General features: G+C 38.5%; 1 protein-coding gene across 2 annotated transcripts in view; it reads right to left on the bottom strand.

Moving 5' to 3' along the window:
* Positions 1–14336, bottom strand: part of SHC3 (SHC adaptor protein 3) — a 185490-nt gene that overhangs the window by 137121 nt on the left and 34033 nt on the right. For both annotated transcript variants that reach the window (XM_081067439.1, XM_081067440.1), the window contains exon 3: positions 4768–4838. In XM_081067439.1, coding sequence (XP_080923565.1) covers positions 4768–4838 — 71 coding nt within the window. The remainder of the gene's footprint in view (positions 1–4767; positions 4839–14336) is intronic.

Below are 14336 nucleotides of genomic sequence, written 5' to 3'. Positions count from 1 at the left end.
AACGCTGGAAGCCAGAAGAGACTGGAGAAGAGTTACCAAGACTTCCAGGTCGACTTGGCGAGGAGAGGGTGGGCAGTGTGGGGATGCATGCTGAGGTCATCTGGCTGGTCCTCCTTAGGGCTGAAGAGGGAGCCCTCCATTCACAGGTTGGCTGGAGGCCACCTCTGCGAGCCAAGCACCGTGCTCATGGCATCACGAGCACCACAATTCAGAATGCCACATCTCTGGCCTCTGCTCTTTCTCCTTCGTCACCAAAGGCAAGCTTGCTATTTTGTTCAAACCCAAGCACTGCCCAGCACTGTCAAACCAATACTACGTGGTCACGCATCTACCTTCTAACCAAAGTCCCCTGCATGAAACATCAAACAGAAAAGATTCCAGCATGAAAACACTCAGTCCCACTCACTGGCTGATGGCTGATCCCGTGTTCCCTCATATTCTGTCACGTGCTGTAGTCATGTGAGACAACACGGCCAATTGGCTCTGAGCTTCCACACATGTGACACCAGCTATGTTTCCAGAGACCCCATCAGAACGCTGAAGAGGAAGTAAAGGGAAACACCTTCCCAAAAGAAAAATGTTTTCTTTTTACAGGTTTTGATTTTTGGTTTTCAAAGTAAAGGGATTTTATGCATATTCCTGGAGAATGTCCCAAACATCCCAATTCTGAAGCAGAACCCTTGGGCATGTACAGGCCAATTAGCACTCTAGGGGGTGGGCCACTTCCATGTGGCAAAGGTCTGGGCCAAACCGTGGTCTTCAGGGCCCACTGAAACTATGACAACTTTTAAAACAAGAAAACCAAAAATACCTAAATTAGATTCAATTGTTCTTCTGCAGTTTGGAAAAAGCGGGTTTGTGTTGGGCCCTGGACAATGTATTATACTCGTACATAGAGCTGAGCTCACCCTTGAAGTATAGCCAGTGAAATGGAAAGACTCAGCCTGGCGAGGCATACCTGTCTACACAACTCTAAGTGGAAAGCAAACTTGGTCGTCATCTGATGAACCCAAGCGGTGCAGAAAGTCAGCTGGGGTCATTTAGAACTGAAAATACACATCAGATGTTTGCATTTACTTTTGGAGAAGGAGAACCACACTGAGTGCTCTGGGCTTAATTATGTATGTACTATAGTCTTCCATGTCCTAAAAATAGCTTAAGATTACTTCCAATAATAGATAAAATTAACACAATAAATAAAATAAAAACGAGCAGATGATGAAATCAAAGGAAAGAGGACAGAAGGTAAGGCTGCACTGGTCCAGTGCCCAAAAGCACATTGGGGGTTGCCTATCCTGACAGGCTGCTGTCCAGGTGTCAGACCAGAAAGCATGATTTTCCTTGGATCCTTTCATCAGAAACACAGTTCAACTCATTGCCCATGCGAGTTAAGATGAGTCACGTGACAGCACTTCTCAGGGAGATGCATGGTGTGATTGTCTGGTGGTCAGGCTCAGACCAGGGCACGCCAGTCTCTGGACAGTGGTATCCAGCGTTGTTGAACACCGTAACCTTGTGTGGAAAGCCAATGGCCTAACTAAGATGAAAGCAGAGCTCTGACTGTTCCCTGCTGGGGAGCTGGGTCCTCCCTCCTTGGAGCCCCCATCTACCTAGGGCAACACCAACCAGAGACCCTCCCTCACACCCCCCAGGGGCTATACAGTATAATATAAAATCTATGCAAGAGAATGGTGGTTTCCAAGGGATTTTTATGAACTATGAAGTGGTGCTGGTGGTACGGAGGGAGGATGGCAGATTCTGTCAGCCAGTGGAGCAAGTTTGGGAAACACTAGGATAGCAGAGTTTCATGGTTTTCAGCAGTGGGGTTTCTGACAGTCTGCAATATGCAATGTCATTGCAAATCTACGGGGTGTGGGGGGGCATTCTATGCTACATTCCAACACCATACTGGACAGGGGACACATTCGATGGTAAGGCTATGCTTGGTTTGGCGACCAAGGGCACATTGGAAAGCAATGTCTTTCTTCAGAAGCTATTTCTTCTTCTGCAGGGCATTTCTGTCCCCTGGGAAGATTTTCACAGCGACCCCAAGACCACCATCTGTATGACCTCAATTGCTCTCATGCTCACAGATACTCCTTTTTTCTTCGAAACTTGGGTCTTGCACCCACTGTGCTGAATATGAGCTCTGGCAATGAGACAGAGCAAACACTAACAAGTCTTCCTCTTTGCCAGGCCCTGTCCTATGGACATCAGATGTAGAAATGGTCCTGTTTCTCACAACAACACTTGAGGCAGAAATTGACAGAGCTGGGCTCCATATAAAGGCCAACTCCTCCACCCAGTGGGCTCCCATTAGTGTGAGCAAGTCACCAAGCTCTTCTGCCCAAAGTGTTAGGGCATTTAACACCCACCACCGAAAGGAAGCACACAACAATGGAAACTCCCAGGTAATTTTTAAAGTTACCTACTAGTAAAACATCAGCAATCCATGGGTGGTGGTGTTGTCAGCACCACAGTCTACCTGACACAGTACCAGCATAAAACTAAAATGAGCTCGATAAAAGAACACTTGTTTCAGCTGTCAGAACATTCAAAAACCACTTATATCCAAAACTTGAAATAGTGGAACAAATGAGTAGAGACTGGTTATGTGTTTATAAAAATGCTTTTTTTGTTTTGTTTTGTTTTGTTTTGTTTTTTATGAGAGGCATGGCTAAGAAAATTTGGAAACAGGTTTTCCTAGAACCTGTATAATATAACTTAATCACAACATTATATTTCCCTATAAGCCTTCAAGAATGCCTTTAGGATATAAAGTAAACCACATGGTAGAGTTTAATCCTAGACATATTTAACACTCAGTTACCACAGAGGCCTCAAGAGCTCCACCATATGCCACATCTAGAAGACATTGCTGGGTATTCTTCTCCTGAATGCAAAGGCTTATTTCTGACATTGATTTGTCAATTTTTTTCCTATGAGTGGTCTCCAACTACTAACTAAAATAAGAAACATGTCATGTGGCAAAAATGAGGCTAGAGACAACAAAACCTAATTTTCCAAAAGCTTAATAAAACCAAGGCAATTATGATACAGCCAGAATTCAACACCAAGTTTCCTGTGTCCAGAAATGGCACTCCACCTTGCGCATTACATAGTGTGTCTTTGCTGAAATCTAGATGGGATGGGACTGGATGTCTGATCCACAACTTTCTCATACAATGTTATTACCACATCTACGCATTTGGGTTCTGCCCCAAAGAGTGCTAAGGTCCTTATCTAATGGAGCACTGGGATTGTTCATTTGCTCCCCCGCCCCACGACCTCTCCCCAAGAGCAGGACGAGGTCCGTGCCCCTCCCGTGCCCCTCAGTCATCCTTCTATCCAAACCTGCAAGACCCAGCAAAGCAGGACAGCCCGCGTTGGGCAGCACACTGCACATGCTCAACCAGCACTAAGTGCTCAGTGTATCAAGAGAGTTAAAACGATTTGATCATCTCAAAAGTTCTCATATCTCTAAAGGGAATTCAGTAGAAATGGCTGACGATTCTCTTTAAAAATGACGACTACCACACAGGAGAAGGTGAACAGTGTCATGGGTTCCAGTATTCTCCCAGGCACGTGCAGAGAGCTCTTTTCACAGATGCTGCATGGCACATGGCTTTTTCATGGGCCGGACGAATGAATGATTGACTAAGTAAACCTTCGAATTTATCTTTTAAATATTATCACTGCAAAATACCATTCTTTGATCTTGACAATTTTCATAAACCATTTTCTATGAACATGTGGAGATGGATTATTCCCTTAGTGTAGATTACAAATGTTGGTGCATTCCCACCATGTATGTGTGTTTTGAGTAGCTTCAGAGAAAAGAGAAATATCAACTCTCCTGAACATGAATTTCTCCAGTGAGGAAGAAGACATATCTTGTGGTGCTTAAAACATAGAATTAAGGTGTGTACATTATTTAGCAGTTAATTGCTATCAATAATTGCTTTCTAAAGCTCAATCTTTAGACTGGCTTACTAACCCAAAGATATACAATAGAGTGATTTGAATGAAATAAATATGAGGCATTTTTCTGAGGTCAAAATTTAGATTATTCCACAACTGCCAAAGCAATGTAAGTTGGAAATGTAGCTTTTTAACAGACTCAGTCCTAGTTTTTCAGTTCTCCTCTTCAAGCTGACTTGAAATTGGCATTTTTTCTAAATGTATAAATTGTATTAGGCTATGAGTTTTATAAAAACAATTCTTAAATACAGAACTAGCCCTCAAGAAATTTAGAATTTAGTTGATGATGAATTTAGTTGACATAAACCTGTTCAAAGTAACTGACACTTTAAAAGAATTGGTCTGCTTTTTAAATTTCTACTCCCATTACTATTTCTACTTCCAATTCTATGCATTTTATTTTCTGTTTATACTATTGGAAGTTCTCTGCTGACGTCTTGATTTTCTTTTTAAAAAGAACACAGTTCAGCAAATATTAAATATCAATCTGGTATTACAGTTTCATTTATTAAAGAGAAAACATAAATACTCCATCTGTCTGCGACTTAATTACAAAGTCCCGTGGAAGTGGGGAAGTGTCCTTCAAGGTGCTGTGTCAAGGGACACATGTCACAAATATGGATGAACACGTGGAAGTCTTGAACCTCAGTGGGTCCTGATTCCCTGTCCCCAGTCACCAGCACTCAAGGGCAGCCTTTTTCTCTGGAAAGGTTCTAGACTGATAACGTCCAAAATCATTTCTTTCTTACGTGAAACCACAGGAGTCCATTTTGCTAAAAGGCTTACCTGGTAATCTGCGTTCTTGTACTGAAGTCAAGAGACCTCATTGAGCGTAGAACTTCAATGCACCCCAAGTACTGCAACGGGAAAAAAGTAAATCATGAGCCCTGAGAGCTGAGATGAAGAGACACTTCCTAACAACATCAAGGGCATTTTTAGAAGCAATACACATTTCTTAAATCATATTTAACTTTCTCCTCATGGTGATGCTTTGTCCTATTCTATAAAAGCAATAACTCATACCCATAATAAAATATCCTGAGTGCTTAAATTAGCACTACACTCGACTTTTGTGAAACTATAGTATTTTCATTTTATGTAGAAGTACATTATTTAAAACTCTTGTTGAGGTGTAACTTATATGCCATAAAATGCTGAAATCGTAAATGTATAATTCAATGATTCTTTAAACATGTACCTACCATGTAATCACTTCCCAGACCTTAACATCTCAACGACATATTTCTAGTCCTCGACAAGACTTCTAGCGGTTTAGAATTTAAAAAAATAAAATAAAAAAAGAATGAAAATGCTACAATACCAACATTTTTGCCAATATTAAATTTCAATGTTTAATAAATATATTTTGGATTCTATGAATAAACTACAGATTATCCTCAATGCTTTATTTTGGTTTACCAGAAAGCCCTCTTCTGCATTATTTAACACAAATTTTCAGAAGTTCAATTTACACATCTACATTTGTAGTTCAATTTTTTATCAGTTTCACACATGAAAATGTATATATGTGTGTGTGGACATAACTAAAGTTATGAATAAACAACTAGAAGAGTAGTGATACAATATTTGTGTTCCAAAGCCCTCGGGGAGTTTGAGGGCACAAATGCTTTATGCCAATGCCTTTAAATTTAGACTTAGCAGGAAGAGACTTCAAGGTATAGTACAAAAAAGACTGCATTTGCATTATTCAGAAAACCTGAATTTGAGACTGGCTGTGTCATAGCTTGTCATGTACCTTTAAGCAAAACATTAAACGTCTCTGAGCCTAAGTCCCTCAACCCATAAAATGTGAATTTTACTCCAAGCCTGGCACGTCACATGAAACCACCAGCATCACATCACAGAGTAATTTAAATGCCACCACCACCATCACAGTTATGTAGATACCATGACCAGCATTGTGGAGATATATGAATTCGATGACCACCAACACTGCAGAGTCATGTGATTCCAGCGACCAACATCACAGACTCGTGAATGCCAGGACCAATGCAGGGCTATGTGACTACCACCACAACCAAAGTCATAGACTTATGCAAATACCACATCTACCATTGCAGAATTATATGAATACCACGACCGATATTTCAGAATTATGTAAATATCTTGATGATGTCACAGGTCATATGAAAACTATGAACAGTAGTGCAGGTTACGCAAATCCGACCACTGCTATTACAGAGTTGTGTGAATGTCACACCACTATGGCAGGGCTATGTGAGCACTACTGCCACTGTCTCTAAGATATATGAAGAGCACAGCCCACTTTTCAGTTATGAGATTCCCACACCTTATGTGAACATTACAACAACATCCCAGAGTTATGTGAATACCATCATCAGCCACATTACAAAGTGAAGTCATTACTATGACCAAAGTGGCAGAGTTGTGTCACAGCAATGTCACTACCTCTAAGAGATATGTGAATACCATCACCACCACCATTACAGAGTTATGCAAATTTCACATCCACCGTCATGAACTTAGGGGAATACTTCATGACCACCATCACAGTATGTGAATGTGACAACAACCACTGCAGATTATCTGAATACTGTGTCCACCATCACGGAGCTATTGAAGACCAAAGTTGTAGTTATGTGAATCCCACCGGCACAGAGTAATGTGCACACTGTGAACACTGTCACAGTTGTGTGAGTACCACTAGCAACTCTGCAGTGATATTTGAGTACCATGATCACCAACATCATAGAGGAGTTATATTAATACCACCATGACCATCACAGAATTACCTGAATGCCACATTCAGGCTTATAGTTTTGTGACTATCATGACCAGAGCTGCAGAGCTGTGTGAACACCAAATCCACCAACATCACAGAGTTCTGTGAATACCACAATTATCACCATAGAGTTATGTGAATAACATGACGAGGGTTGCATCATTTTATGTATCCCAACACCACGTTGAAGAGTTATATAAGTATAAGCACACGACCATCGTAGAATTATGTGAATACCTTCACAACCACCATTGCAGAGTCATTTGAATACACTACCAATACCATCTCATATTTATGGGAGTATGATCAGGGCTACTGAAGAGACATGTGAATATCACCACCAACATTATAGAGCTATGTGACTAAAACCAACAACCTCACAGTTGTGCGAACACCATGACCACCCTTGCAGGGCTATGTGGGGACCACACCCGTTGCGTGAATGCCACTGCCGCCATCGTTGAGTTTTATGAAGAACATCACCAACTTTGCAGAGTTATAGGATTAGTATATCCAACACCATCAGTTATGTAGAATACCACAACCACTGCATGGAGTTATCTGAATACCACAACCATTCCGACAGATCTAAGAAAATACCCCCACCAACATCACAAAGAAATGTTGATACCACGATCACCATAGTAGTTATGCAAATACTTCCATCTCCATTGCACTTTTGTGAATACCATGACCCCCAACAAGGCCAAGTTACATAACATCCTGACTAATGTTGCAGATTCACATGAATACCACCACCACTCCCTCACAGTGCCAACACCACCTTCATCATAGAATTGTGTAAATACAGCCATACCTTGATTTACTGTGCTTCACTTTATTATGTCTAGAAGATATTGCTTTTTCATCAACATCCAGGCAAGACCCTCCACCAGCAAAATGATTAAGACTTGCTGAAGCCTCAGATGATAGTATTTTTTTACCAAAAATGTACCTTTTAATTAAGGTATTTACATGTTTTTTTAAACATATGCTATTGCACACTTAACAGACTAAAGTAGTGTAAACATAACATTTATATGCACTGGGAAACCAAAAAATTCATGTGAGTCACTTGACTGCAATATTTGCTTTATTTTGGTGTTCTGGCACTGGACTCATAATATCAGGTGTGCCAGTGCCATGACCAAGTTATAGCATTATCTGAATTACACCACCACCACTGTCAAGATATGTGAATAGCACTACCAGTGATGCACAATTATGCCAATACCATAAAAAACAATCATCTCAGTGTTATAGAAATATTATACCATGATGAATTTCACAGCATCTATAAACACAACCTCCAACATTGCAGGGTCATATGAATATATGACCTTTACCACATAGTTATTTGAATACCACCTATACCATCAGCATGATGGTATGTGTATTCCATGATCAGCCTCACAGATTCATGAGAATAACACCAGCAACAATGTCAAAAAGTCACGTGAATGCAACTACCACAGTTACAGATTATGTACACGCTAACACCACCACCAACACAGGGCTATGTGATCCTGTGACCAACGTCACAGAAATAAGTGGATAGACAGTCAATGATGCGGTTATGGAAATACTACCACCAACATGACCACAGTTATGTGACTACCACAACTGACACCACAGGGTTATGTAAATAGCACAACCGGTATCATCACAGCACCATTTGAATACCATCGTCACCACGTCATCACAGTTATGTGAATACCACAACCACTGCAGCAGGGTTATGTGAAGACCATCTGCACCCACTTCACAGAATAACAAATAACATGACCAGCATTGCAGAGTTGGATGAATGCTCATTGCATAGTCATGTGAATACTACCACCACAACTTTACAGAATTACTTGAATAACACAGCCAATTTTGCAGTTATATGACCATAAACAATGCCACAGATTCCTGTGAATATCACCACAGACAACATCACAGAATTATGTGAACACCACCAACAACATTAATGCAACACTATGTGAATCCCATGATTAATAGAGCAGAGTTATGTGGAGACTAACTTCTCAGAGTTCTGTAGCCACCACCACCACCACCATCACAACTATGTCAACACCTCCACTACTGTCACTGAGTTGTGTGAATACAACCACCACAGCTGTCATGGAGTCACAGGAAGGCCACGACCAACTTCAATGAGGTATACGATCACAACCATCACCACATTCGCAGTGCTATGTGAATACCACCACCAAGGTTGTAGAGTTAAATTACACTCCCAAGGGTCTAGCAATTTGTCCTCTCACCTCCAATGCCTAAGCAAATTTATTTCCCTATTGTTCATAATACTATATAGCATCAATTTTTTTTAATCTTTGGCTATCAGGGGCAAAAGTATTTCTTTTTTGTTTTAATTGGCATTTTCCTGATATATAATAGAGTTACATAATTTGTCTCACTTGTTTATTGGCCATTTTCACTTCTATTTCTGTTAAGTGACAGATAACTTGGGCCCACTTTTTTATTAGGTTTTCATCTTTTTCTTATAGATTAAAGGGATGTTAACCTCCCATTCAATCATTTTTCTTTTGATGTTTCTATATTTTACCTAACACAAATTGTTACTGGAGTAATACTGTAGCAATTACTGTGATCACATATCTATCATTTTCTGCATGGCTTTGGAGTGCCTGTCTTGTTTGAGAAGGTCTTCCTATCCCCAGATTCTTACAATATTCTCCCAAATTGCATTTTAACAATGTTTATTTATTATTTACTTATCTATGTATTAACTTATTTAAGGGTTTTATTTAATGTTTTTCATTGTTTTTTAATCTATTTGGAATTTATTTGTCTATAGGATATGGCTTAAATTATCATTTAGCATCCAAAGGAATACCACTTATATCAATAGCACTGATTTCATGAGTCATCCAAGTCTTCTGCAACTTTGTGGGGTATTATTAATAAATTCCTATTTCTGTAGGGACCATTACCTGAACCCTATGCTGTCACAATTCATTTGTCAGTTCCTGTGTCTCATGTATGTATTTTTCCTTAAGAACTTTACAATCATTTTGTGAAATTCCCCCACCTCTCAAAAACTGGATTCCAATTGAAATTTCAAATTACCTTGAGATGAACTTACATTTGTTGTCTCCATTTCAGATATTACTTTTTGTGTTTAATAAGACTTTGTGGTATTTATTATGAATATTGTATACTTTTCTTTTTCAATGCATTCCAAGGCATTTTTTTAAAGTTATGGTAACCACTGGGAATAAGAGCTTGATTTTTCCGTCCTATGTCTACCTGTTTTTTGCTAGCAGAGAGGAAATGAATTGATTTAAGATGCAAACAGAAAACTCAATCAATAAGCTCCAGATATATACAAAACTGAATAATTATGAAAGCTTAGACAATGGAGCCCAGAAAACCTTCCAGCACCAAAGAGACTGAAATATATAAGAAAGTGCAAAGTCTTGGAGTTTAGATGCAGAAATTCCTCCATCTGCCTCATAGGAATTCCAGAAAAAGAAAAAACATAAAGGAAAAAAATATTCAAAAATGAAAAGAATAAAATGTTTAGTGTTAAAGGGAGACAGAAATGTTTATCTTTTCAAGGATCCCAGAAGAAATATGAGAAAAGATATTCTTTTGGACACATGGCAGCTTAATTTCAGCACAAAAGGATCAAGAGAGATTGGAAGAGAAAACAGATTACTTACAAAGGAAGTTCTCTTTCAGCACCAAATACATAAAGACAACATCATTGAAAGTCTCAGGAAGATAAGTGTTGAGCCAAGAATCTTATTTCCACCCAAACTATCTTTCTAGTGGGAGGGCAAAGCAAGAACTCAGAAAGTTAACCACCCACAGGCACTTTCTGAAAGAATCATATCAGAAAAACAATAAATACAAAAAAAAAGGGAGGGTGTGAGCTATGAGAAACAAGGATAAGAAAAGAATTAACAAGTGTTACAAGCACACCTTATGCCTTAAGAATTATTGATAGCTCTTAATATGTGTAACTCTAAAAATAAATGTTTTTTGTTTTGTTTTGTTTTGTTTTTTGCAATGATGGAGAATTAAAACTCAGAAGATCTCAACATGGATGGTAGGGGACAGATATAAAACAGAGGCTGGAGAGAAGAAGGGAAGTATGCTAACAGCTATTGTATTTTGTGGAGGTAAGTCTAGGGCTGATTACTGCTAGGGAGTAGTAAAACAATGTAAGTTTACATATGTGTGTAAAAAGTTGTAAACTGACAAAGGAGCCAAAAACACATAAAGGAGAAAAGAAAGCCTCTTCAGTAAATGATGCTGGGAAAATTGGAAAGCCAAGAGCAAAAGAATGAAACTAGACTGCTGTCATCATACACCAAAATTAACTCAAAATGGATCAAAGACCTAAATATAAGACCTGAAACAACAAACTGCACAGAAGAAAGCACAGGCACTAAACTTGGTACTATGGACCTTGTGTTCAGAGAGGAATTTATGAATTTGACCTCAAAAGAAAAGGGAGTAAAAGCAAAAATAAATGAATGGGACTATAGCAAATTAAAAACTTCTGCACAGCAAGAGAAACCATCAACAAAACAAAAAGGCAACCAGCCAAATGGAAGAGGATAATTGCAAACAATTGCTAAGCTCATAAATGTGTAAAGAACTCATACAACTCAAGAACAAAAAAACACACAATTCAATTAAAAAATGGGCAGAGGACCTGAATAGACACTTCTCTCAAGAAGACGTACAGTCAACAGATATATTTTTAAAATGTTCAATTTCACTAGCTATGAGGGAAATGCAAATCAAAACCACAATGAGATACTACCTCACACCTGTTAGAATGGCTAACAAGACAAGTAATAACAAGAGTTGCAGAAGTCGTGGGGGAAAAGGAACTCTCATACACTGCTGATAGGAATGTAAATTGGTACAGCTACTATCTAAAACAGTATGGAGGTTCCTCAAAAAATTAAGAATACAATTACTGTATGACCCAGCAATTCCTCTTCCGGGTTTCTACCCAAAAAATCTGAAAACATTTATCTGTAGAGATATACGTACTCCTATGTTTAATGCAGCATTATTCACCGTGGCCAAGACAGGGAAACAACTGAAGTGTCCTCCAGTAGATGATTGGATAAAGAAGATATGGTATATGTATACAATGGAATATTACGCAGCCACAAGAAAAGATGAAATACTGCCATTTGCAAAAACATAAATGGATCTTGAGATTATCATTCTAAGTGAAAAAGTCAAGAACCATATGACTTCACTGATACATAGGATATAAAACTGAAAGCAGCAAAGGAACAAGACAAAGGAACAAGACAAACAAAGAAAACAGTTTAATGGTACCAGAGAGAAAGGGGGGTGGGAGGGTGGTAGAGGAATGTAAAGGGGGTCAAATATATGGTGATCGAAGGAGAATTGATTTTGGGTGGTGAACACACAATGCAATATATAGATGATGTATTATAGAATTGTACACTTGAAACCTATATAATTTTACTAACCAATGTCACCCCAATAAATTTAATTAAAAAAATGTCTAGAAAAACTGAACCACTGTAAAAATAATACAATGATCGACTTCCACACTAAATAGCCCAGGCAGCAAAAGAAAGGGGAAAACAGAAAATGCACAAAAGAAAGCCAAAAAAAAATATAAACAAAATATCAGTAATAGGTCAAAACAAGTCAGGCATCAAAGTAATCATGAGTAGGTCAAAATGCCAATGAAAGATCAAAGTCTTTCATACTGGTTAAAAACATGTGTGTGTGTCTGTTAAATAACTTGACAAAGACAAAACCAGGAAGATAAAACAGATTCTAATCAGACAAATGCTGGCAAAAGAACGCTGGGATATAATGGGGGGAAAGATCTCATTTAAAATCACAAGTAAGGAAAAATATTAAATAAACTTAACAAGAAATATGCATGACCAAACTAAAGGAAAACTTTAATGAAAGGTGAATAAATAAAAGAAAATATGAATATATGGGAAGACATACCACAATTTCTGGATTGAAAGATTTAATACTAAAAACATGCCAATTGTCCTCCAAATTAATCTACAATTTCACTGTGATGCCAATGAAAATCCCAACAGGATTTTCCCCTCAAAATTTAAAAAATTAATTCCAAAGTTTATGTCATAAAGGAAAATCCTTGAGAACAAATATAAATTCATGAAGAATCCAAAAATGAAAGGGAGCTAGTGAAAGTTATGTGATAGTGACATAGAAATAGACAAATGATACAAGGGACTGGAGTGGGGTCCAAAAGAAAAGGATGTGTATCTGGGGAAATCACTGAAGAAACAATGAGCCAGTCAATAAATGTGAGGGTATGAGTAGCTATACATTAGAAAAAGAATGTATCAGGACAGCCCTGCCCATGGCTTTTGTGTGTGGATATGTAATGTGTGTGCTATACACACTGGGCTGTATGAACAGTACGTCCTCTCCAATATGCCACCATGCACTAAATTAAATCCCAAAAGGATTAAGGAGCTAAAGGTAAGAAACAAAATTATACATGCATTACAAGAAAATAGAGAATAATATTTCCGTGATAAAACCTAAAATTCAAAGTCCATAGTGAGCTCATGAAAATTAATAATTTTTGTAGGAAAAGACAAATGTCATATATACCATGAAAAAGCAAGTGAAAGACTAAGAAAAATGCAATAGAGTAAGCAAGATCATCAACTCAGTAGAAAAAAATGGGCAAAGGAAACAAACAGGAGATCGCAGAGGAAGAAAGACAATTGGCCAGCACGCATCTGTAGAGACCAGTGATCAGAGAAATTAAAATAAACACTAGAAAGAGACACAGTTTTTCACCCACCAGAATGGTCAGACTGGATGAGGAAGCAGGAAAATGGGCCTTGACACATGTTCTCACAGGTAGTATAATTTGGTGAAACCTTTTCATAAGACTACTTGGAAATATCTATGGATATAGAAAATATGCTTGCCCTTTGACCCAGTAATGTTATTTGTAGGGCTTTATCCATGCATAAGTGTATGAAATTGTATGTGCAAAATATTCATTACTTCATTGCCTATATAGAGGGAAAATTTGAACCCTGTCCTCAAATGTTTATCAATACATGTATAGTTACACACTTAAGAAACATCCAAACTATGATTCCAATTGCAGCCATTTTTTTTTTTTTTTTTTTTTTTGGTTGTTGAGAGCCCACTGGCCCATGTGGGAATCGAACCGGCAGCCTTCGGAGTTAGGAGCATGGAGCTCTAACCACCTGCGCAGCCATTTTTTAAATAATTTAAGCTTGAAGTCTCCAAAAACACTGTTCCTTCCTCCATATTTTATTGGTTAAAGCAAGTCACAGTGTCAGTTCAGATTCAAGGGATGGGGACCATCCACGGGTGTGGATTCATGATTCATGGTTCATTGGGTCCCCCCCTGGAGACATGAGGAAACAGAGAGGAAACGAAGATAGAACAAGTGCTGCTGGGAGGAGAAGTGGGAAGGAGGAATGATAAGGAAGGGGTATTAGCTCTCAACTGAATACTGCATTGTCTAAACATTACATAACAAGAATGTGTTCATTTTTTTCTTGTACAACTACAAAATAATGAA

Source organism: Rhinolophus hipposideros, assembly GCF_964194185.1.
Source record: "Rhinolophus hipposideros genome assembly, chromosome: 11".
Lineage (NCBI taxonomy): Eukaryota > Metazoa > Chordata > Mammalia > Chiroptera > Rhinolophidae > Rhinolophus > Rhinolophus hipposideros.
Note: the sequence above shows the minus strand (reverse complement) of the source record. Positions and strands in the feature narration are given on the sequence as shown.